Here is a 25,130-nt window from a genome sequence, read left to right on the forward strand (position 1 = left end):
CAATCAGAGTGTTTTTACATGTCTGAAACCTTTAGAAGAATCTTTGGAATAATTTGGAAGTTGTCTTAATCATGTAAAAAATCTACACACTGTAGCTTTGAGTTTAGGCAAAGAGGAGATGATCACTTCAGGTCAGAGTCCAGCTGTGGATCTGCAAGGAGACCACTTCCTGCTTAAACTGATGTTCCAACATCAACTTTACTTTCTCTTCTGTTTTCTCAGCTACTTTGGAGAGTAAATACTGCAGTGCACATACTGCTGTAATGCTGACAAAACATAAGAAAATGATCCCCAAAAGATCCAAAACTGTTTCAGTTCTGGCAACATACCACAACCTTTTCAAACTGACACTTTGCTAAGAAAAAGTAAAAGTACTCACTATTTAAAAGGGACTCTTTCAGTGTATTAAATTATGGAGGCTTCAAGGTCATGAAAGAGGATGTTTTTTCTATTTCCATTTTCTAACCCTTTTTTTTCTTTCTATCTTCTATTTTATACATACATGATGCAATTTGTCCACACAAGGAAGTTATTATCATGAATCAGGACTTCAGGGATTTTCTGTTAAACTTGTTGTGGGGCAATTTACAATTTTGTACATGCTGACCTCAAAATCCAGAAGAGCTGTCTAATCAGTAACATCACTGAAAATACCTGTGAGGGATTTCAGGCCATTTAACCTTGGCTGATAACAATGCACCATATTTAGTCACATAAATATCGTAAAAAGTACATTATTTCCAGCTAAAATATACTGGAACAGAGGTAGAAAGTAGCATAGAGTTGCAGCAGCTGTGTAAATATACTTAGTTACTTTCCACCATTGCATATCACCGCTGCATATAGAGTAATAGAAAGAGTGCAGTGATGATGTGCGGGAAAGCATGAAGTTGTTCATTTTGTTGGCATTGTTAGGGTGACATCTAGTGGCGTGAAATGGTAGAGCAACAGCTTTACTTCTCTGTTCTCTGTCTCTCTTCTTTCTCAACACCTTAAAATAAAAAATGTCAGTAATAATAAATACATCTCGAAAAAAACAAAAGCAACAAACAAACGAACAACCCCCCCCCCCAAAAAAAAAAAACAAAAAAAACAAAAACAAAAACAAAAAAAACGCTCAAACCATCAGTTAGTTGTCGTTCATGCATTTCGGGACGCAAAGCGGCTTCCTCTACACGTCACCGCCCGCCAGCCAATGAGAGGTCGCATTTTCAGAGCTTAGCCCGTGATGCTGTAGTAAATCTTTGCCGTGGCTCTCCTCTTAACTAATCATTTTATTTGACGACGCAAAATGGGGACGACTTCCATCAGAAACAATACGTCGGATGAATATGGCCAGCACGTGACGATATGACTGACAGGTGTAGCAGGCTCGTGCCGTTTTCAGACACAAGAAATATGTCGCTGCTGAAGGAGTTGCAAGCACATCGTGCTCACAAATGACTAACCCCCCAGCAAAAGGTAAATAACACACACATATCGGCGTAGATCTCTAATGAGCTGAGCGGAAATATGCTCACTGCTGCTGTGGATGATGACAATATTTGAGCAGAATCACGGACAAAGAGCTGGATTCCACATGGCCTTATTTGGCTGTCATAGCGATCTCAGGCGTGTGGTCTAAAGGATGCAAAGCCTCGATCAGGGTGACTGGATTGTCGTCTAATTTTATTTATGGTCGTCATAATGACGGGAAGCTTCATACGTGGAGATATTTTTGACAGAAGCAGCCCGTTAATCGTGAACATCTGTCTCGGATTTGAGGTCTTTAACCTCATCCGCGAGTCAACAGACTTAAACGACAACATTTTGGCATTGACATGTATTGACACTGTGTCAAGTGTGAAGTCCATGTCCACAGAGGATCTCTGTGAAGTCCTCGCGCCAAAATGACAAACTGAATCCACGTGTTTTTTTTTTTTTTTCCAGCCGGTTTAAACTGATTTAAAACCAGTCTTGAAGCTGAACAAGATCGGATGAAAGCAAGTCCTGGAGCTTCTCCACAGGCAGTGATGAGTGGGGCAGCAGCATTTGGCTGGAGCGCTCTCTGATTTACGGGCAGTCCCGAGTTAAAATCGTTTGAGTTGGAAACAAAACTTCTACAAGTTCACAGTTCAGTGTCAGTGTATTGACTCCAATAACTGTCAAGTCCAGACGCTTGGATTTCCAGCTTACTGAGACGGCCTGTGGTTTTAGATTTTCACATCAAAATTTACTGCAATAACACACTTTGAAGTTTATTTTAAGGCAGTGGGAGGGGGAGATTAGACTGTAGGGGGAAACGTTTAAAATGTGTTGCGGTCTGCGTCTGAAAAGTGGATCCAATATGACTGAGAGCTAACAGAGAGTACTCAGAACGCTTTGTGTCATTTAATATTTCATACACACACGAAAAACATCTCCTGCCTTGCGAACACCGCTGGAGTTTATTGCCTTTTCTGACACAATGATTTGTGAAAAACATAATATTGAAGGTACTTCTCAACAGTCATTGTTTTAAAACATTTTCATGGTTGCATAACACAGTTCAATGTGCAGCTGCTTAAAATCAGCCCAGAATCATGCATTTTGTACAAATAATACAATGTCAGTGATCATTAGCCAAAGAGGTAAATGTACAGACACTTTCCAGATTTGTCAGTCCATCATATCGACCCTGTTGTTTTGTGTAGACATGCTGTAACTGGGATATCGCGGTGCTGGAGACGGTGTCACCATGAAGAGCTCCAGCTCAAGATGGGCCTTCTCCCTGGGCTTCTTGGTGGGTGCGGTCAGCATCTACTTCTTCCTGCGGCAGGTGTGGTTTGAGAGGAGCTACCCCATGCTGTCAGAGACTCAGGAAAAAGCTACAGCAGTGGGGGAGAGCCCAACCAGCTGGAAGAAGGACGGCGCTGCTCTCATCAACCTGCTCCACCATCACCATGCAGGTACTCATTCACACTGGTCCTGTACAGAGACAAGTATTTCATATGTATGGGGAGACAAATAGAGACATTTTCCAGTGATTATTAGTCTTCATATATATCTGAAATTATACATTGTTTTGTACCACTCTCTTTGTTGTGTCCCCCCAAGATGAAGACAGCCGGGTGGCAGACATCTTGTACCAGAAGGTGCGTGTCCTCTGCTGGGTGATGACAGGGCCATACAACCTGCAGAGCAGAGCTCGCCATGTCAGGGCCACCTGGAGTCGCCACTGCAATGTGGTGGTGTTCATGAGCTCTGTGGAGGACCCAGACTTCCCCACGGTGGGCCTGGGCACGAAGGAGGGCCGTGACCAGCTCTACTGGAAGACCATTCGAGCCTTCCATTACGTCTACGAGCACCACGCGAACGAAGCAGACTGGTTCTTGAAAGCAGACGATGACACCTATGTAGTGGTGGACAACTTGCGCTGGATTCTGTCCAACCACACCCCCGAGGAGCCCATCTACTTTGGCAAACGCTTCAAGCCGTACACCAAGCAAGGCTATATGAGTGGAGGTGCAGGCTATGTGCTTAGCAAAGAGGCCCTCAAGAGGTTTGTGGAAGGTTTCCGGACCAAAGCTTGCACACACACCACCCCCGTAGAGGATCTAGCGATGGGGCAGTGTTTGGAGAAGATGGGCGTTCTGGCGGGGGACTCCAGGGACACTTTGCATCGAGAAACTTTCCACCCGTTTGTGCCAGAGCACCATCTAACTAGCAAGTTCTCCAAGAGCTTCTGGTACTGGAGCTATTGTTACTACCCTATTGTTGAGGCAAGTCCTTTCACTTCTGTTTTATTTGTTAGCTAATGCTGGGAAATGTCACTGCAGTATGAGCTGGTTAAAATGGTAAAAGCAAGCAAGTATACATCACACCTGAAGCCACAATGCCCAAGAATGAGGTGTCCAGGACTTATGATTAAGAGGTGTACCACATAGCAGCACTGCAAGCTGTCCACTAAATGTAAAATGGCAAAAAAAAAAGTGCCTAAAAATGCCACCATTACTAAAACCACAAGGTTGTTTATGGCTCTTTGGTAAGACAGATATCCCGTGGAGCGTTTTAGCCTTATTAGAAAGGGGCAAGTCAGGTTATTGAGCGGGTTAACCTGTTCTTTCCGTTAATAATCCTTTAATAACATTAGTGTACATCTGCACTCCAAGTCAGAGAATTATTTTATTTTGAAATGTACGATAGGGACCTGTTTTCTAACTGAGAGTGAGTTGTGCACGATATGCTGTTTAAATTTTGCTTTTGATGACTTACACAGAATGTAGGTGTTGCTATAAAAGACTCATCAGGGGGATAATAGCTAAACAAATGAATATGTGATTATCTGGCACTTTCAGATTGCATGCCTGACCCGTGCATGGAACGGGGGAATTAAAACAGAGACGAGCTCATTTTAAAGGAGATGATTACAGCAGAGACAACGTCCTGTCAACAAAGGGAAAATTGGTCAATTTGTTGCTGATGATGTAACTAATTTATTGTACTTCGCAATTAAAATGAGACACGTCCATTACTGATCCTGTCACACACTGACTGCCAGTGTATGGAGCTGCTTTGTTCTCTGTCTTTGAAAGGGAAACAAGAAAACAAATTTACTTTTTGTTATCAAGGTAATTATGTTTTTTTAATAAGACTGTGAAAATGGAAATTTATGGTTTCATAACTGTCAGCATATGACAATGACAGTATTGACTAAAGAGCTTAAGGATGAGGCTGATGATATATATTCTATGTTCTAATGTGCTTTCTTTGCACGTTATAGCCCTGTGCCGTAGACCTGTGTTGTCTGAAAACAGTTCAAAAGCACATAAATGAGCCACACTGTTGCACTGTGGAGCAGTTTTTGTCACGATGACCACGAGGACTTCATCTTCAGTCAAACTTAGATATGCAGTCCTGCTGCTGAATTCACTGACTAACACGCAACATGTAAAAAACTGTATATTTTTGAACTGTCGTGCAGTTGTTGGCTTGGGGAACACAGCCACAAACAGTGGGGGGTACAGACTAACACATTGTTGGCTTCAGTCTTATCATTGGATGTGTAGAATAATGTCGGCCTTGTCCTTTAAAGAAAAGCTAATAGCTAATGCTAACACACAAGAGGTGCTACATGTAGCAATTTCTCACAAAAACAGATCATTGGGACTAATAATCACAATTTATGGGATTGTTAGGCTCCTCATGCCAATGCAAGTGACAGTTAGTACTTTGTAAAATGGAGACCGTATTTCCTCTTAATCCTCTTTGCACGCAAAATATTCGTACTTTCATTTCTTGCATTCCTTTAGTTTTTTTTCCCCCTTTATTACTTCCATTAAGGATGTTTTTGGCTCAGTTTGTCTGTTTGTCAGCAGGATTACAAAAAACTACCGGAGTAATTTTCAAGAAACTTGTTTGGAGGGTGTAGCATGGGCCAAGAAGAACCCATTCAATTTTGGAGGGGATCCTAATCACGGGGTGGATTGTGGGATATGGCATTTGGTCTTGGTAGAATAAATTAAAATGCCATACATTATAAAATCCAATAGATGGTAGATCGGTAGTGACAAAACAATTGTAGAGATACGATGACTCCATATCATAATCCACGTTCACTGGTACCAGTACTCCTCTGGGGTAGCCGACACATGTAGTTCCTCAAACTTCATACAGAAAGCAGTCATCATGCAGCACTTGGGGTTAATTGGTTGTGTTTGTTTATATGCCTCATAATTATTAATGCTAAAATGCTACATGTAGCATCTCATGTGGCATCTTTCAGGTGCATTAAAATGTCATTGTAATATGCGGTTTTAATATTTTTTGTAACTTTCATCCTGATATGTGTGTGTGTGTTTGCATGTGTGGTGTGTGTTATTCTTCTTCAGGGTCCACAGTGCTGCTCTGACCTGGCAGTGTCTTTCCATTATGTAGAAGCAGAGCTGATGTACACACTGGAGTACTACACCTATCACCTGAGAGCGTACGGCTACAGGCCACGCTACCAGCCGTCCTCACGCCAGGCTCTGAGCCTCGGCCCTCTCTCACAGACGGTGGGACTTAAAGGAGTGCAGGAGGTGACAGATGGAAGGAGTCGCACAACTTCGGCCTTCTTTGTTAGAGGAAACCAAACTAAGGTGCAGACAGAGTCAGAGAAAGGGAGGGAAGACAATTTAAACTCTGGCATCGCTGAGAACAGGACTGCAGTCACACAAGGCCGACACCACTGATGACGCTGTGCCTCAGCCGGGGTTGAACGTGCATGCTCGTGCCAGAGAGGTACTCTGCACAGTATGTTGGCTGCATAATGTTTTCTTCTGCCGGGCCTTCCTTGATCCAATCACAATGTATTCCAGTCAGGATGGCACTTTAAGAGCTCACAGTGTGAGTGGATAAAATTTGAATATGATGCAGCGACAGCTCCGTGTGGCTATTTTTAACCGAGATAAAAATTTGGTTTAGCTTCATTACGTATGACAAAATCAGCATTTAAATGTATGAATTTCTGATGTGACACAATCACATATGAGTGCTTGGAGTGATGCGGATAGAACATACAATATCATTTTAATGTGTTTCCCAAGCACCTGATCTGAGCCAATAATACAATAGCAGAAGGATTTCTGATTTTTTTTTTAACCATTTTTAATTCATTATTTTTGATTTTTTTTTTTTTTTTTTTTTTCATTATTGAAATGGAGAGCAGTAACAAATGGCTTTGTGTGTCACAACTTCAAAAGATTTAGCCTCTTCATGGCCTCTTTGATTTTCAGGCATTAAATCTGATGTATTACTTTTCTGAGTTTTAATGATTTAAAACGTGTTTTTTTTTTTTTAAGCTTTCTGAAACAACATGAAACATGACTTTGAAATTACCATGATTTTTTTCTTAGCATCTTTGTTTGCATTTTTCCTTTTGAATCCTCTTCAGTCACACAGTTAATGCAGACTCTAAATCCACATTCACATGTAATACGATGTGTGTTTCAGTAAAAAAAAAAAAAAGCAAGCTGTGAAGATGTCTTTTTGTGTTACCTCTGAGTGATATGAGACGCTCTGATGTAGGAGAGCGCACTTCAAACCCCCTGTGCTTCTGTTTGAGAACACTGTGGCGTGCGATGAACGCAGCAATATAAAAACTACCATGACACGCACAGATGTTTTAGATGAATAAATTATGTATAAAAATTATGTTTATTTTGAACTTTGAAGAAAAAGAGTAACATGAGAAAGAAATAGAATATATCAGCTGTCACTTCTAATCATGTTTTGTCTTCACATAAAACAAATACAATCTGTGTAGTTTATGGTCACTTTCATAAGCCAGCTGGCAGGTTTACATTGTGAATCACATCATTAAGTCGTCTCCATCAGACATTTAGTTCACTGTTTGTATTCTCTGTGATCTTCTGTCATTGTTGGCAGATGAGAGTGTCGCTTCAGTTTGAACGTCTACAGCCCCTGAAGAAACCTGCAACAAAACACATCATACATGTAGATAAGTATTACTCCAACACTCAGTTTAAATGTGTAAAATCAGTTACTTTATACACCTTCAAAATAAGGCCAACTACAGATGTACTTTTTAGAAATTGAAAATGATGAAAAAAAAAGTCCTTTAAGTCAGCAGTGCTTTTAAGACTTTCAACCTTGAACAGCAGAAGTCTTCAGAACCTCCTTTATTATCCCAGTTAAGTGTTTATTTTTCCAAGTGGAGACTGTGTGATGTTCCATCCTACTGAGTGAAAAAGAAGAGGCACTCACCTCAGCCTGCACTTGTTGAGAAAAATGCCTCTCCTCTCTGGATACTCTCTCCTCCAGGGGCCACTCTCTGTGAGAGCAGACATTACAAGACTGTCCCATATCAAAGACATATAGTCTGTATTGACTTTTGAGAATTGCCACACTCACCGGGCTCCGAGTTTCTCCTTCCCATGAGGCCAACAAAAATGTCATGCATTTCCCCTGATGAGAAGAATGGGAACTGTTCAGTTTTGTATTTTCTGAATAATTCAGAGAATTGAGAGAGAGCATCCACTTCATATCATTATTAAGTATTTCTTACTTTTTTGTGGTGACTGTGCAGCGTCTGCCTCTGATGAAAGTAAAATGAAACCAAAAAGGAAAAAAAAACAGCTTTGTGAAACAGAAGTTACAGGAGCACTACATGACCAAATCTAAGAAACAGAATTTACAACACAAAGTCTTTTGCCATCTTTGATATTTGTTTTTCAGTTTATTATCGTTAACATTAATACCGTCACTATTACGTTCTCCGTTCTACTACGTTCGTCAGTCGAAAAGAAAACTCACCAGCATTTCTTCTACCCATCAGACCCACAAAGCTGTCATAATCCAAATCGCTATACCTCTTGAGAATGTTCCGCTTAAGGTTGTCCAAACCTACGGTCTGCTGCAATTAGAAGAAGAAGAAAAAAAAACCAAAAACTCAGTTTCTGTTAAAAGTCTGAAGGTCTGCATGTCGTCTTGGTCATTACGCGCTATGAAACCTACATCTGAAGTTGATCTGCGCGATCCTGGCTCCTCGCATCTGGACTGGCTGTATCGAAGTTTCATGATGAGGAACAGAGTCACCAGCAGCAAACCTCTCCTCATTTTTTCAGAAACACCTGTGCGAGAATATGTGCAGTTACGCTATTTTAATAGGTTGTTTCCTTACGGGCAAAAACATCGCCGAACATCGTCTTTCCATGATGGAACCAAATGTACTTTTTGGGCAGAACCTGCGGCGTAGTTGGTGCGTAAAAGCGCGCGGTGTGAGCTTTTCTAAGATATAATAAATGAGATTTATTCACATAATCATCAGTATTATTGTTTTGATTCTCTTATATGTATCCAACAAAGAAAAAAAACATGACGATAATAATTGCAGTTCCAAACTCTCCAAAAAGTCATGGGAAGCCTTAAATCCACCTCCTTATAACTGAAAAAACAACTGTTGAAAATAGAATAAATATGTGCACATTTCACCTTAAGCATTTCAAAGTTGTTGTTTTTTTTTCTTTACCTGTTTTCTGTCGAGCTGATAATTTGGTGAAAGCGTCAGCTGCTTGCGCCCTGGTGCAGAGTAAAACGGAACGGGTAGATCCTGCAGTGACACTCGGTCGGGATAAATGAGACGTCCACGCTTTGGGGTAATAAATAATAGCTGGATACCTGCGTAACGCCAATCAGCAACTGGAGCGTAGGTGGCGTATCGAGTCTTATATCACGTTGAGCAGGAAGGCTGCGTAGCCTCCTCATTGATGGTCATGATGCTGCTCAGAGCTGTTGCCCTCCACCAAACACACACGCACACTCACCACCAAAAAAAACGTCTGGGCGACGTCACGAGGACATGGCTTCGTGGGCTCAAGCCCATCTTTGAACATATTTGGGAATTTTCTTGAAGATCATGCTCCTGCTGGCTATTGATGAAAGCGGAACAAGTGAACATAACTAATTGTTAATTGCATCTGATGTTGTTTGAGTAAAAACCTGAGCTTGTGTGTTCAAAGTACTCACTTATCTCTTTGCCACCATGCTCACGTGTTCCTCTTGGTGTCTTTCCACTCCATTGACTGGTGGACATGATCACCATGAACATGCTAATCTTTTTAGGAAGTAATTATGTAGATAACAGCTGTCTGTGCGTGTCACAATACACAACAGCAATGTATGTGGCTAGATTGGCTACAAAGCTGACTGCTTGTAATTGACTGCCCAATACCCATTCCTACAGAAAATGTGACATGAAAACAAACATTTGTCCATCTACCTCTGGGCAGGTTAATGGAATAACATTTTAATTTCCCACCATGCAATATGAATTTAAATTGAAATTACTGTGTGTGTCTCTGATAATGTTCCAGAGCATGACTTCATACAAGGTGTGTTGTTATTACATATAATATATAATAATAATAATTACATATTATTCAAATGAAATGCTTCAGTATTAGCTGAGAAAACAAATCATGAAGTGAATATTATCGGTGCAGCCACTGAGGAGACAGACAGGCTAAAATCCAGACATGTTGTTTGGACAGACACATCCTCATAACAGTGTTGACACAGTGAGTAACATTCAAAGGATCACTTCACGGCTGCTAAATACTCTCTTAAATGGCTCTGACAGGTGGTGAGATCAAATGTCTATCTTGTAACTTGTGTAAGCATCGATCGTGTGACACTTTTTTTTATACAGTTACCTCCGAGCAGCATCACTTGATTTAGCAGTTCTGGCAGTGTAGCAAAGCTACTTTATCATTTCCTATGAAATCAACACAGGCTGGGAATTAGCATAGTAATACCATAGTACACATGTAAATGCTGAAAAGATATTTATGTGTATCATGAAAAAGTCTTTTCTCGGCGTCATCATCAGCTGAAAACTACTCAGATTTAGTGCTAATACCAAACAATCATTTCTCGCGCAATTACACAGGCAATTACACTCATGTTGGTGTCAGTGCACGCAGTCAGAATGCAAACAAGCATGAATATTTCAACAAAGCAAAGTTTAAGATCATAGCTGGGGAAAAGGCAGGGGGCATCTACTGCATCTGTCTGTCGGTGCCCTCTGGGGACTGAGGCCTGATATAGGAAGGTATGAGACCAACAACAAAGCACCGAGCTAATAGTGAATTTCACAAAAGGTTAAAACTGCTATGTTTTAATAATGACTTCCCATTTCCATATTTGTCCTGTTCCTGTATGTAGTAGGGTGGGGGTGAGGTGAGGGGACAGCAGCAGAGCAGGGGGTCGTGATGGGAGATCTGACAGAAATGGGGAAGTCATTAACTGCATTATTGCATTATTGATGAATGTTTTTTATCCTGCTTGGTAATCAAAGCGACCCTGTTTTTAGACTGACAGAGAGTAAAGGAAGAAGTGCCAGAGGCTGTTTATCCACAACATGCCCTGGCAGGGGGAAGTTTCTCATCTAACCGAAAGGCAAATGGATACTTGTTTGGCTGTGCTCCAGGGCTAGATGGACGTCCTGCTATACATCACAGGTCGGCACATGTGCTACACACTGCTGAACAATATGACACACGCCCTCTGCTGTGCTGCATTTGGATGTCACTCATTCCTGACCGACGATGTTGCACTCTTTCTTTGTATGCGCTTCCCTCAGGGCTGTGGACAGCTGTGAAGGTGATTGGACAATATCTCGCCTTGACAGGTCAGCAGGACATTCACGGTTGGCTCACTAACAGCAGGTAGCCCACGGTGGCTCTTGATGGACCAGTATGAGACGAGACGCCTCTAAAAAGATAGAGGGAGAGAAATCTGCCTCATGCTAAGATAATTTAATACGAATGTGTATGAAGGAGTGTGTCTACTCGTGAAAATTGTGCAGTGTTTAGGTCTAATACAACTTATCAGTGTGACAGTCAGTCAGTCGGCCACTTGAAAACTCTTCCTCTTCCTTTGCGATGGTTTATTGTTGATGTTCAGACTCAAACATTTATCAGTATATGTGTAAAGAGCAGGCTGTCTGAAGAAAACCCTAGTTTCTCCCCGACGTACTCTGACAGTCTCATTCTATAATTTTGCCCATTGACACTGCTGTTCGTGTACTGGCTTATTGAATTAACAGGCTGAATAGATTTAGACAACCTTGTAGCAGCACACATATAAAGACACTAATAGAGAATATTTTAAAAAGGCAGAGACAGAAGAATATATGTTTCCTACTTGTGTCTTCGTGGACACATCGTGTTGTGTTTATCTGACATGATTAAACTCTCCAACGTGGCTAAGAATGGAGAGGGCCTCAAAAATCACCGGTAAAAGCAATAGCAGTTCAGTTTGTTTGGAGGTCCATGCAAGGACATGAAAATACAGATTGATTCCTCTGGTTGTGTTGTGGAGGAGAGCAGCGGATAGAGCCTGGAGTACAGTCACACGGTTATTCTTCTCCTCCTGTCCCTCTAATGGAGCTGCCAATCATCCATTTGTGCTGGCTTTCATGGCCTGAGAGGCAGAAGATAAAGTAAGTTCCACCCTGGAGTTGAGAAGGGACAGTGACGTGACAGCCCTTTTATGGGAGAGATGTTACGAAAGAATGAGTGACCAGAGGGAGTCCGAAAAGTAGAGTGTGTGAGGGTGAGAAGAGAGAGTGAGACTGCAAAGATGTGCGAGAAATTGCAGGGCGTAGATTTAGCTATATTTGTATACAGACTGGGGTTGGATGCACAGCTTGGAATCTCTGGCCAATAAGTCCAAAGGGGATTCTGCATGTGTGAACACAGTAATAGGGAAACAGTGGTTCACACACTCGGTGCCATCCCTGCTGTTTGCTCTTGCTTGTGGCGACGTAAAGACTAAAATAAGCGGATCTAGATGATTTCAAGCCTCTCCACGGAGGATCGGAAGATATACCTGTCAATAATTGAGTTAATGGGCTCTAATCTAATGGGGGGAGGAATTTGACTCAGAGTCCACTTTATACTTCTCCTTGGGGCATGCAAAATGACTTTGATGGATGCAGTTTTTTTATTCCACCCACTCCACCCTGATCTCTGACTCGCGAGGTCCTGAAGTGTCACTTCCATCTAAATGTTAATTTGAAGGCTGTTTCTTTAAGACTGGCATGGATGCTGATATGCTTTGAAAGTCCATTTGCATCAGACCACGTTGGATATGTGAAACTGTGAGCTGTAGCGTCCCTAAGCCACAACACGTTATTTTTTTCAGTGTTTTCTGAAGAGCTCCTGAAATTGTTTTCCTGCTCCCTTCTTGTCAAAAGGTTTTTGTCCACTTTAATCTTCTCTCGGTGACGATGGTTGGCACAGAGGCCTATGGGAGAAAATAAGACTCTGATGCTTTTTCGGCTCTTGAATCACTCTCTTTTCTTTATATTGGTGGACTGTTGAGGTCTGCCTTGTAACAGTATTGGCTATTTTCCACTCATGATGCAGTGAGCATACTCCAGAAGATACATTAGCATCCTGTTCATCGCAGAGGCGATCACTGTGTCCTACCTACATCCTTTTATTTGCACTGCAGTCGATAAAATGGCTGCAGTCAGATGCTTCAGTTGTTTTTTAACCCTTGAAATGTGTTTTCTATCCTGAAGAGGTGCAGTATGAATAAATCACTCAAACTTGGGCCATTGTATCTTTGTTGAAGAGTTTTGTTTGTTGCCAAAGGGTTTTGTTTTTTAATTTCACAGTTTATTATTAGACATGTTCACGTGGAAGATATGAAGATTTTTCACTTGCAGAGGGGTGTTGAATGTTTCCATTTTTCTGTGGTGAGATGTGATGGGCCCATCATACTGAAATGATTTCCTCTGTCATTTGGCTGCCAATTTTTCAAACGTAGCTACTACTGCTACCACTCACACTTCGTTTTTGCATTCAGTTTGGATGTTGTCCATTAGTATTTAACCCCTGTATTCCTGCAGAAACTCACTGGATTTGTAATATTTGTACCATATATTGTTTGATCAGGGACACAAATAAGTGAATGAAAAGCAGGTGTGTCATTTTAACAACAAAAAAAAGACTGCTGGATTTTACCATGTTTCTCAACTTACTTTAGATAAGCTGTAGCCAGGTCATAGATCTGGGAAGGAAGCCATACCTGGGCCCTGAACTCCAGTTGAGCGAAGGAGTGAAGCACTCACTTCAATAGCAGAAAAGAGTCATAAAAGATAAGATACTTGATCAGTGAACGACAGAAAAGCGCTCAAACAGAAAACATTGAGATGACTAGATAATTAGTAAGAGGCATAGATCTGCTATGATGAATTAGAAGAATTACGTTTTCTGTTTCCTGCTTGAACGCTGAAATGTTATAAGCAGTGCTTTATTTTCCTACTCCCACTTAGTTGCATTAGCGAACAAATTTGACTTGACTGAATCACCATTGTGAGAGAAGAAATCTGCAGCTTTTAGCCATCAAACTCCTCTCAGTGGTGACTGAAAGCACTGTTGCAGCTCAACCATGATTACTTCCAGCTTAAATAGTTAACTGCTGAGCGACTAACCTTATAAACAACATTACATTACAACAACATTAAAGCTCGAACCAGCAACCAACCTCACTTACTACTGAACTGGAGACAGAATCTGTGGTGAACATCAGTGGCATCACAAACAGTCATGTGTTTGATTATTAATGTACCTCCTGAAGTGCACTTGAGCAGTGATCCAATGGCTTCACTTGGACAAAAAAGTAAATGAATTACAATCGTTGACTACAAGCCTTTGAGCTGAACTCAACCAAACAATTTGACTCAAAAGGGATTTGTGCTTTCCACCTCTATTTTGTTGGTCTGTTTTTTTGTGTGTTGCCATAGCTGCAGGCGTCTGTCTGTTCATATACCTAACAGTGCTGTCAGTCTGGCCACTGGACCGCCAAACCAACCAATCAGAAGCTTTGCTGTCATTACTAAGAATTTGCAGCAGAAGTGACTGAAAAATTAGTGCTTCTTGAGGAGTCATAGCCAACTTGAGAGCAGGACACCAAGCTCTTAATTAATATTTTCAGTTGAATCCATGTTGGAGTTCTGTGCAGATGATGGAGATGTAACACAGGGTTTAGAGCTCATTACTGTGCTGACAATGAGAGCAATATTCCAATTGAGTCTCCCATCGCATGTGGATATTAGACTGACTGACTCTGCCCGGACGTGACCTCTCTCTGCTGCCTATTTCACTCTGTCCCGCCTGCTCATAAAATTGTGTCGAGGGAAATTATGGAATCATGAGATCAAAGTATGCAGCACAGTGAGTGAGACAGAAAGTGGAAACCAGGAAACATTTCACGGGCAAATTATTCACCCTCTGACTGAAACTGAACATTTTGTGATTTGCCACTTCCTTCTTGGTGTGTGTGTGCGTGTGTGTGTGTGTGTTTGTTTCTGCATGTGTGTGTATCCATGTGGGTACACATGTGTTCATAGGTGCAGTATGCACAGCATGAAAATTTTAAGAAAGTACACAGACAGATATAAACATACAAACACCAAACAACCTGCACGTTTTATTTAGCTGTGATGGGACAGGTACCCATGAGACGATGTGGAAAATTTCCCATGACAATGCCAGACATACAATAGGCCACATTGATCTGAGCTCTTTGCTATATCAACAACTGCAATCATTTCCTCTGGGGGTTGGATTAGTACTTTATTCTTTATTTGCTGATGTGGTCAATACGCTCAAAATTGAGTCACATTATGAGCTTTAAGAGGTTTGCGTGTATGCTCCCCACTGGCTGAAGCCCTTTTCTCATGATTGCTGAATTTCATAACAGAATACATATATTGTTGAAATGATAAGACTGGACCAAAGGTGAGTCCTGCATAAAGGTAATTTCAGAGACAATAAAAAACTTAGCTGTAAATGACCGCTGGCATTTTTGTGCTCCACTTTGTCTCTTTCCACAGGAGACCAAGCCAATGAAACACATTATTCATGGAGAGCTCACCTAATTTGCTGGTCACATTACCTTCAAGAAACGGCTGTTATTGCTTTCATGGTATGAGGGGTCAGCTATTGATCAATTCTGACACATGAAGACAGTTTCTCTTGAAGGCAAGGCTACAGTAGCTGTGGACGGCACCAGCTGCAGGGACATCTGAATAGCTTCAGATTTTGTAGATTTATAGATATTAGCAGATTCTCAAATATTATGGATTTTAAAAGTAATAAATAAGAGATCCCCAAGGTGTAGGCAAAATTCTAGAAGGACCTAAAAACTGCACTGATGAATGTTTTATATCAATAATGGATCAAGTGATGTCACAGTATTTACAAACACAGAAAAGTATCTATGATGATCTAAAAGTCAGACGACTCATCGATGGACTGTAGACAACCTCAGATATCACGAAGAAGAGGTAAAAATAGCTGAAAATGTTTTGTTTGTAAATGATGGTGTTTAGCAGACAAGTTGAGTGATGTGTTTTAATTTTGTTGGTTTTACGGCATGCAAGCTGAATTTTTTTGTTTTCATCACCCTCATTTCTAGCTGCAGCAGGCAAAAGCTCTAATAAATCACCTGCACACTACGAACAGCACCAAACAGTAGCAACGAGGACAAAACTAGCTGGTGAATATAGTGGAGCATTAAGCAGCCATATATTTCCCACGGGGGTTAGTGGAGAGACACGTGACCACAAATAAATCTGTATGTTGCTGAATGAAGCATGTTTGCAGTGATACTTACTTACATCTGGTGATGCACTTGGACACACCATCCGAGACAGTACCTGGAGTCAACGGCTGTTTTGGGTCTTTCATCTTCAAATACACTCACCCAGGTGATTGACCAGTTCCCCACCTGTGCCATCAGTCCACCACCTGTTCCTCCTGATGCACAGCCGTGTTGAACTGATGTAGTCTGGGTACCAATGCAGAAGGCTCCAGCAAGAAGTTGAAGCTTGAACACAATTTGAGGTCATCCTGCAACATGCTGTGTCGGCCAAAGAACTCCTTGAAACTTGTCATATTTATAAAGTGGTTACTTTGTTATATTGAGTCTCTCTGGTGTACAGTATAAGTGGTGATTTTTGGCTTATGCACTCATATTTAAATGGACAGCAATGAGATTGCAGTTGTGTGTAAAATTGAGTATTTTGCAATTGGTTTGAATGTACTGCAGTTTTGTACGTAATTGACTGTTCACATGTGCTTGTCTGGGTAATTTTGCATGCTCCCACTAGAGCATATTCATTTTTTGTCCGTTCAGTCATTATGTGTGACAAGCTTTTATCGTGCTATCTTCCACAGAGTCACAGACGGACAAATAAAAGCCACACCAAACTCACTCTCTCAACACACACACTCACACAGAAACACACTACAGAGGACTGATGGCCCTGGGCTCTCCTCTGTAAATGACAAGTGCCATCCATAACAGACAGGCAGGGGCTGGTAAAGTGATTACGTTCATAACACACGGTGTCCTGGTAAACACAGCTGGCACCACGTCTGTCACGCTAGACATGGGGGCAAATTGCTCAGTCCATGTAAAATTATGGATTGTGTTTTAGGTTTGTCTTAACAAGAGGGTTGTCATCGACATCACAGATGGATGGACTACACCTTTATTCCACCTCACTTACTGTAGAACCTGTGACCGTCTCAGCCAGAGCATGTCAGAGACAGCCAAGGATGATAAAAACTGATAAGATACCAGGAGGACACTTAAAGTCTATTGTGAGCATGGGGAGTACATTATAAGCCCGTTATGCATCACTATCTGATAATAACACGCATTATAATTCATTATAAATCTGGCACAACTGTGTAATGAGATTTTTATCTGACAGCGCCATGTCCTGATTATAATGAACATGCTGTGGTTTGCTTATGATAATGCAGCATCTAGAAATACAGAGTGAAAGCCAAATGGCCTCTCTGGTTGAAACTGAAGAGTCCTTTTGGATGAGAGGCAAAATATGCATTTGACCTATCAAACTTGTACTGTGTGTATACGAATTGTAATTCTAAATTGCTGTTGGCTGTTGTTATTTTGAATGCATTCAGTCTCTTAAAACTTGAAACTATGTAATATGTCACCCAGTGGACATCAATCAAGACCTCAACATTCACTTCACTACGACAGTTTATCCAAAGATTTCATTCTGTTTTAGAGTTTCCTTAATGTTTTGCATCTGTGAGTAGCTCTTTGATTTCTTTAGTGCATTGCATTGTGGGACAACAGTGCACATCATCTTAATTTAATCACTTTTTCAGCATGAACACATCACACAGTCCAAACCTCCTTAGAGTTCATGTGTAACATGTAACTGGACACCACTATCTTTTCACTGGCAGACATGAGAATGTTGCTGCAGGAAAAGCACAGGTGCAATTAATAACATTAGTTTCAGGGCCTTGATGTTCTGCATGCAGGCCTACTAGGACACTTGTGGAATATGCATCATTAATAATGATAGCTCAGTTCCACTAAGTGTCATTTTCCCTCAATGAAAAGAGAAAATTGCTGTGGAAAAAAGGTCAATTCCCAGTATAGCTCTGCCCAACTTCAGCCTGAGCAGAGGTCCAATCAGCCAGAATAACTGAAAACACCTGTGTGGGTTAGTTGAACAGAACAGAAAGGAGGTAAGTGGGGAATGTATAATGATGACAGGCACAAAGACAAAACTGCAAACTGGTGAACACAATAATGATTATTGTATCTTTTGTTAATATCATCTATGATTCCATTAAAATCTGCCTGAAACACTTGAAGATAAAACACAGATTAGGTAGAATTTCTCTCAGCTGCAGGTAGCATGTCTGAAATTCAGAGCACAATAAGGGAATTGACAGCGAGGAAATCATTCTTGAGGCTAATGTTTGCATATTGCGACTACAGTTTGATTGAATCACCAATTTTTAGTCTACACAAAAACTCACTTATAACGGAGCGTGAAAGTGAGGCTTTGCTTTGGACCTAAAGAAAGGGACACACGGGCGTCAGAGGACAAAAAGATAATTAGTAAGTGGCTGTCAAAACAGGATACTGTTGAATGACAACATTATTTGTTTCCTTCCGCCAGTAACTCATCATCTAATTAAAGGTGGCACCCTATCTTTCACATTACATCCAGTGTCTGACCATCAAGCTTCAGTGACAATGTTTCCCGCGTCTCCCACTCGCCCCACCATCGTTTTCGTCACCATCATTTCCTGAAATGCTCCAGGGTTTACACTGCATGTATTGTGGGTGATTTAAATAGAACATCGCCGGGAGGACATCTGTGACTCATTGTGCCTTCTGGGTAACCACATCAGCAAGGAGTTGTACAGTATGGACAGTATTAGATCAGCTGGGCGGGAGCTTGAATTCCAGACGGTCAGCGCCTAAAAGTGGTGCTTTCTTGTTATGTTTTTCATTTGTTGTAGATTATAATGAATTGCACTGCAAAATAAAAATGAACAATATTGAACTAGAAGAGGTAGTTTCATCTGCTTCATTTTCTCAGTTTTCCCTATGGTTTGCAATACATTTGCCACTTATCATCCAGTGTGAAGATGACTAAAATCATTTCACAACTGCTTATCACCCGATCTGTCACGAGTCCACATCTGCTCTGTCTTTAATGAGTGTGTGTATACTGCAGGCCTGCAGTGTTCCAGTCTAGTCCAGATTATTTGTTTGATTAATCTGATGGCTTTCATGTTCCTGTCTTTATCTATCTATTTATTATTTAGTTCTTTTTCACAAGTCGAGAAAATACAAGTCTAAATATAATAATAATAATAATAATAAACTTAATTTGTATAGCACCTTTCATACAGGAATTGCAGCTCAAAGACAAAAAACACATAAAAACAGATAAAATGAGTGAATGAAAAATGAAATGAAATGAAAAAGTTGGAGAACAAATGATAATGATAATAAGGATGAAAATAAAAGTAAGGATAAAGCATCAAATTAGAGCAAAAAAATAATAAAATATAGGTTAGAATAGATAGACATAGAATGCATAAAATCAAGTAAAATACAACATTTTATAAGTGCAGCAGAGACACAAAGCACAAAAGTTTCAGACTTGTATCAGGAACCAGTTGCTAGTTAGTGAAAGGCTAAAAGTGAAGAGCTAAATTTTTAGCCCTCTTTTGAAAATATTCAGTGAGCTGCTTCCCTGATATCTGGAGGTAGTGTGTTCCAGAGCTTTGGGGCATAACAGACAAAGGCTGCAATCCCAGTGTTCATGAAGACAAATAATAAATGAGGGAGTTAGTGATGTACGTTGGTCCTTGTCCATTAAGGGCTTTGTATATGAGGAGGAGGACCTTAAAATCAATCCTGAATGTTACAGAAAGCCAGTACAGAGCAGGTGAAAACATTAAGTTTTTGTCATCTTAATGATGTTGATGATGGTTTTATTTAAATACTTAAACATTAATGATGTCTTAATTCCATTTATCTGCTTCAGTTTGAAGGTCCTGGTGTTGTGTGTGCTGGCTCATGTCAAAACGTCTGCAGTGAAAAAGTCATTGACACTGAAAGTTAAGATGTCTTGTTTTCATAATAATGAAAACTGCAGTGTTTTGGGAAATTCTGGTATTTTCTTGTGTACTGTGGAGAGGTGTGGGGCTTTTTTTGGCAGAGGCTGGACGTGGTTCTCCAGGTGGCTCGGGAGCTGACTCCAACACAGCTGGGACTCATCACAATCAAGCACAGCATAAAGACTGTGGACTGCAGAGGATTTGTTCCATTGATTGTTTCTGCTGCCTTGTGAGAGAGTTGGCTGCTTTACTAGTGCTACCTATGAGTAGAAGTTTATATTTAGTCTTTGTTTCTCTCGTGTTGATTATCAGTACCTAATCTCTTGTGTCTTTTCTTTGTGATCAGTGAGTTCTTCTGCCCTGATCTCCAGCTCTAGCGTCTCTTCCACTACACTGCCCAACCTCTGGCTTCCACCTCCCTCTATAGCCTCTAGCCCACAGCCATCCCCACCTGGCTTCATCTGTGCCTCTACCTGTTAGAGTCTGTGTGATTATGACTTGGTTTTGTCATTCTGTGTGGTTGTTTGTGTTTTTAACTTTCTCTCCATGTCTGCAGTGGAGGTGTGGCCTGGTGGTGGCGCGAGCAGACAGCGCACCTGAGGCTGATTCCACTGATTCGCCTCCTGTTTTAAGCAGCGTGGTGGAGTCGTCACGCTATCAGATTGTCAAAGCTTCTTGCCTAGACTTCCCAGCCATTTTTCCTGTGCTCATAGCTTCCTAGTATTCCTTGTCTCGTTTTCCTAGTTGCCTGCGTGCAGATCTTGTCTTAGTTTGTTGTTAACCATAGTGTAGCTTCCTAGTTTTGGCTTTGTTCTTTAGTAGTGCGTTTTCTCTTCCTACCCGCTCGCCATGGTGTAGTAGACGTTTTGTTTTCTTGTATATCGGGTTTTTGTAGTTTGTGGTTTATTTGTGATTTCTTGTGCTGATAATCTGCCTCTTGGGTAAATCCAAAAAATACATTGTTTTACAAATCGTAACACTATCACCATGTGCCTTCAACAGTGTACTCACACCACCTGAGCTCTGTGCGCTCCAGCATTTCTCCATCCACCGCTGTTGATCTTCTATCCGCAAGCCTCGACCCCCAGGCTTTCTGGACTGCAGTCCCTTCTCCCCTTTTCCTTCCTTATCCACTCAATAAATTCCTATATTATCCAGGAGCAGCTGTTCTAAATGTTATCTGTTAGCTGGTGAGCTTTCAAGTCTTTTAGATCCTGTGTTGTTAGGTCTATATTAATCAGCTTGTATCTTCTTCTTCCCTGTCTTTATTAGTGCAGTGTAGCATATTTAGCTGTTGCTGCCAGCTGTTTATCAGAGGAATAGTGTGGCACCACCAAGTAGGACTGTGTGTCGCTTATTGTGTCCTTGTGCGCTCTTTTGTCTTTATCTATAAGCCTTCAGAAAACGTGCACAAATACTACCAAAGTTAATGCAGAGTATGGACAGAAGGCTCAATTTGTATCTGTATACATTTCTAACGTTGAGCATTAATGAGTTTTTGCGGATAAATGGCAAAATAAAGGACATATAGATGTATGAGGGCAGTACGGTCACATCGTTTCAAATGGATGCATCTGTCTCTGCACAGAAAGAGAGTATATGAATTTTTACTCTAATAGATTCCCTTCAGCTCACTCCTCGGTGTTTACATCTTTTTTTTCCCCCAGCACCTGCATATAGTAAGTTTGGATACAATTTGAATCCCTGACATTTGACCGATACTTAATAAATGTGCTAAATTACAGTACATTTCACTCTCTCTCTTAAGTCGCCTTCTCACTCAAGGACAAAAATCATTGTAAGCAAACTGTGTACATTTTCATCTACCACACGCTTTATTGAAGGATCTTCACTGCTTGAAAACAGTTAATTGGATTTCCTTGCATGGCCTGTGCTGCGTCAGTGCAGAAGGGCAATTTGTCTTGACCGCCTACTCCAGCATGAAGGACTGCAGACTATTCTCTCACAACTGTGGCTTTTGTCTCGAGCTGCTGCCATGCCAACACAACTTGGCCACTGTCAGCTCAGCCCTCAAACTGCTGAGACGTTACTAAGATGCCTTGTGAGAGCAACATGTCGGGCAACTATTACCTTCGAGTCCTTAATGATGAGCTTAGCAGGCTGAAGGTGTACTTCACGTCTAAATTAATGTTGTATGACATGGTGCCCTTGTATGTAGAGATTACCTGAGGGAATGTTGCTTGTGTGACCCTGAGTGGAAGTTATTGCATGGATTGCTGAGAAGTTATTTAATTTCCCTGAAGAGGACGAGATATTAGCGGGAGGACTGATGCCACTACCGCTTGCCTTCCTCAGATGTCTGTGCTGTGTCCTGAGGTATCTGCAGAGATGCTACAGCCAAGGGAGGACTGCCAAATGTTTGTCAGAGCAGAGTGTTGCCTTTAATCCAAATAGTAAGAATATAGAAAGGCAAAGAATTGTGATTCAGTGGGACATAACAAGGGAGGCGCGGTCAAACCTGAGACGCTAATGAGAAGCATCTGTTGTCTTCTGAGACAGTAAGAGTATGCTGTTGTGGGATTTTGGAGAATGTAATCGGGTGTAACACTCCAAGCAGCTGCACAAATATTAGTAATGATGACATTAAATATTTAGATTAAACAAAAAAAAAAAAAAAAAACTAGCTGAAGTGAAAAGAACCAGTTTGAGTTGGTCTCCACACAATTTTGCGAATAGTTAAGGAAATGAGATTACGGACTCGTTTGCGCTGCTGTACCCCCTCTCGCTCTCTCTCTCTCTCTCTCTCTCTCTCTCTCTCTCTCTCTCTCTCTCTCTCTCTCTCTCTCTCTCGTCCCAGACTGTCTGTGGAGACGGGCCTAATTATCGCCTCATTGATGCACCTGAACCTGCCATCTCATGTTTGTGGAGGCAGACAGGAGAGCACACGCATGGATGAACCTGAGCTGTAATGCTGAGAGAGATCTGTTGTCATGCTGTTGATGATGTCCTCTTCCGTCTCACTTGCCGTCTGATACGGTATCATTTGTGGGTTTTGACTATTTTCATTGTGGTCACATGCTTGAGCTTGTTCACTCTGTCATTGAAATGCAGCACAGATCCTGCGCGTGCTTTCACTCAGTGACATCTGTTTGCTCAAAATGTATCTCATGGTCGTCAGGATTTTTTCCCTTAATCCATAAAAGCTTTTGAAACTTTTTTTTTTGCCTTAAATTAATGTAGTTTGAAAAGCTCACCTCTTCCATTTGAAGGCCCTTCAAGGTTGTTGTCTGCATTCAGATTATGGACCAAAACCTTGTAGATGATTCATTCCCCTTGGAGACAAGGTTTTGTGTCAATGTCTTTCAATAGCCAAACACCTACAATACAATATTCTGTGCAAGAGTTGACTTGCATCTGAGCTGGGAGGGCACAGAGCCATTGCAGGGGCCCCATCGATGACCAGAGGAAAAATATGGAGTGACGCCAAATTCAATGAATATGATTTATGTCAGGAAAGTAAAGAAACACATGATGTGTGGAATTCATGTATGTATCTGTCATGTTTGTTGTTTTCTGTCAGGTTTGATGTACTTGTGTACTCTGATTCCGGTTGTATGGAAGGTGGAAACAATTTTCCTTGCAGAAGGAAAAATAAATCTAAATCTAGATTGAACAAGAGTTTGCTGATACCACTGTGGCTGCCTTTATTGCTTCTTCAGATGTTTTATATGTATACATATATATATTCCTATATTTTGCTTTTAATTGAAGTTGATTTGTCTCAGATCTCTAATTTTGTGATTATATTTCACCCTAAAACGAATGTGTTATATCAATTAGATTGGAAATGTGTGCACAAAATGCATCCGGATTGTTTGATCTCATTCGTTCCTTGTGACTAATTAATTTGTCTGAATCCAGTTAGCAAATAACTTTATCTCATTTACCCACGCGGAAAAAGACAGTCTTACCATGACATCAGTAAAAAAGATCAGTCTCATATCTCCTCTTTGAATACAATGTGTGTGATGCAAAACTCTGTAAGGAGAGAAGGAGCCAGTGGGAGAAGAAAGAAAGGGAGAACATGCCGTCTCCTCGTAAGCCCAGACTTCCATTTAGAAAAGTGCAGGTGCTTTAGCTACCTCTTCAAATTCCATTTGAAGATCTCTGTCTGACCATCTCACTGTGTTATTGCCACATCTCAATGCATGGAGCTCTCAAGAAGAGAGTGGCTGGTTCTGCCTCTTATAACCCTAACCCTTGTGTGAGACTAGGTCCATGCATTAAGCTTTTGCTTTCAGGGATGGTGATGTATAGAAATGAAAAAACAGAAGTGGTGTTAGAAGGAGTAAGAGGCATTGTGAGGGCTTTCTCTGCTTACAAGTACTAATTTTATAAATATCTGAAAAATAAGGTGTCATTGTTACACAGTCAGCATAATGGAGCATCATTATTTGCACACTGATGATTAACAAAACTAGACAAAGGCCAGAGTGATGTTTCATAGTCATAATATTTTTTGAGAAAATCCAACTTTCATCAAATAAAAGTGTTGATTATAAAACAATATTCTGCACACCATGCAGTTCTCACTCCAACAACATGACCATCTTCCAAAATTTCCAAGCAAGTATGCAAATATGCAAGACTTACCTCCAAATACCTGCAGAGTTAAGCTTTAAATACCTGAGACTGCAGCACTTCAGAGTACAACAAACCCTCTGAAGATCCATCTCAGTTTAGTGACTTTAGTGACATATGATTTTCTCTTGAGAGCAGAGAGCGATGGGTGATTTACTTTTATAATGCCTTTGACGAGTGTGGCCATAAAGAAAGCATAATACAGCAACCATCTGTTCAGTTTTGCTCATGGCCTTTTCACTGACTTATGGCTGTGCATTGCTCATTTATATATTCACAGAGCTGAAAAGGCAGCGCTACATACTGCATATATTCAGCATAATAAGTGATTATGCATACTGTTGATATCAGTACTGGAAGTCCTTGATCACCCATCTTCATTATTGCACCCAAAGCACAGCAGTGTTATACGTTCTTGACGCGTGAATTACTTTTACTGATCCTGTCATGCAGAATAAAACAGCTCTTTACAGCTTTACTGCATTGTTTCAAGTGGACCTGCTTCCCATGGCAGTGGGGCCATCTAGTGGCTGACTTGTGTGTTATTACAGGACGCAGGCAAGCTGTCGTTGTGTTTAGGAA

At 41.0% G+C, this 25,130-nt stretch overlaps 2 protein-coding genes across 2 annotated transcripts; one reads left to right on the top strand and one right to left on the bottom strand.

The window, feature by feature from the left end:
• The first annotated feature begins 1,199 nt into the window (after window positions 1–1,199).
• Window positions 1,200–6,952, top strand: c1galt1la (core 1 synthase, glycoprotein-N-acetylgalactosamine 3-beta-galactosyltransferase 1, like a). Its single transcript, XM_076742052.1, has 4 exons — window positions 1,200–1,461; window positions 2,673–2,927; window positions 3,076–3,740; window positions 5,850–6,952. Exons 2-4 carry the CDS (start codon window positions 2,717–2,719, stop codon window positions 6,189–6,191), a joined length of 1,218 nt encoding a protein of 405 aa, XP_076598167.1. The 5' UTR covers window positions 1,200–1,461; window positions 2,673–2,716; the 3' UTR covers window positions 6,192–6,952.
• Window positions 6,953–7,125: 173 nt separating this feature from the next.
• Window positions 7,126–9,120, bottom strand: tac3a (tachykinin precursor 3a). The gene is made up of 7 exons (XM_076742053.1): window positions 8,990–9,120; window positions 8,476–8,591; window positions 8,275–8,374; window positions 8,027–8,056; window positions 7,873–7,926; window positions 7,726–7,792; window positions 7,126–7,432 (listed from the first exon to the last, which is right to left on the bottom strand). The coding sequence occupies exons 2-7, from the start codon at window positions 8,575–8,577 to the stop codon at window positions 7,414–7,416; spliced, it is 372 nt and encodes a 123-aa protein (XP_076598168.1). The 5' UTR covers window positions 8,578–8,591; window positions 8,990–9,120; the 3' UTR covers window positions 7,126–7,413.
• Window positions 9,121–25,130: the final 16,010 nt, after the last annotated feature.

The sequence above is a fragment of the Chaetodon auriga genome, chromosome 10 (assembly GCF_051107435.1).
Source record: "Chaetodon auriga isolate fChaAug3 chromosome 10, fChaAug3.hap1, whole genome shotgun sequence".
Taxonomy (NCBI): domain Eukaryota; kingdom Metazoa; phylum Chordata; class Actinopteri; order Chaetodontiformes; family Chaetodontidae; genus Chaetodon; species Chaetodon auriga.

Excerpts from the sequence above, each read along its gene's own strand:
- c1galt1la (XM_076742052.1), top strand. The coding sequence starts at position 2,717 with ATGAAGAGCTCCAGCTCAAGATGGGCCTTCTCCCTGGGCTTCTTGGTG. Across the intron at positions 2,928-3,075 it reads GCTCCACCATCACCATGCAG|ATGAAGACAGCCGGGTGGCA; the intron begins GTACTCATTCAC and ends TGTCCCCCCAAG. Across the intron at positions 3,741-5,849 it reads GTTACTACCCTATTGTTGAG|GGTCCACAGTGCTGCTCTGA; the intron begins GCAAGTCCTTTC and ends ATTCTTCTTCAG.
- tac3a (XM_076742053.1), bottom strand. The coding sequence starts at position 8,577 with ATGAGGAGAGGTTTGCTGCTGGTGACTCTGTTCCTCATCATGAAACTT. Across the intron at positions 7,927-8,026 it reads TGCACAGTCACCACAAAAAA|GGGAAATGCATGACATTTTT; the intron begins GTAAGAAATACT and ends TCTTCTCATCAG. Across the intron at positions 7,793-7,872 it reads AAGGAGAAACTCGGAGCCCG|AGAGTGGCCCCTGGAGGAGA; the intron begins GTGAGTGTGGCA and ends CTGCTCTCACAG.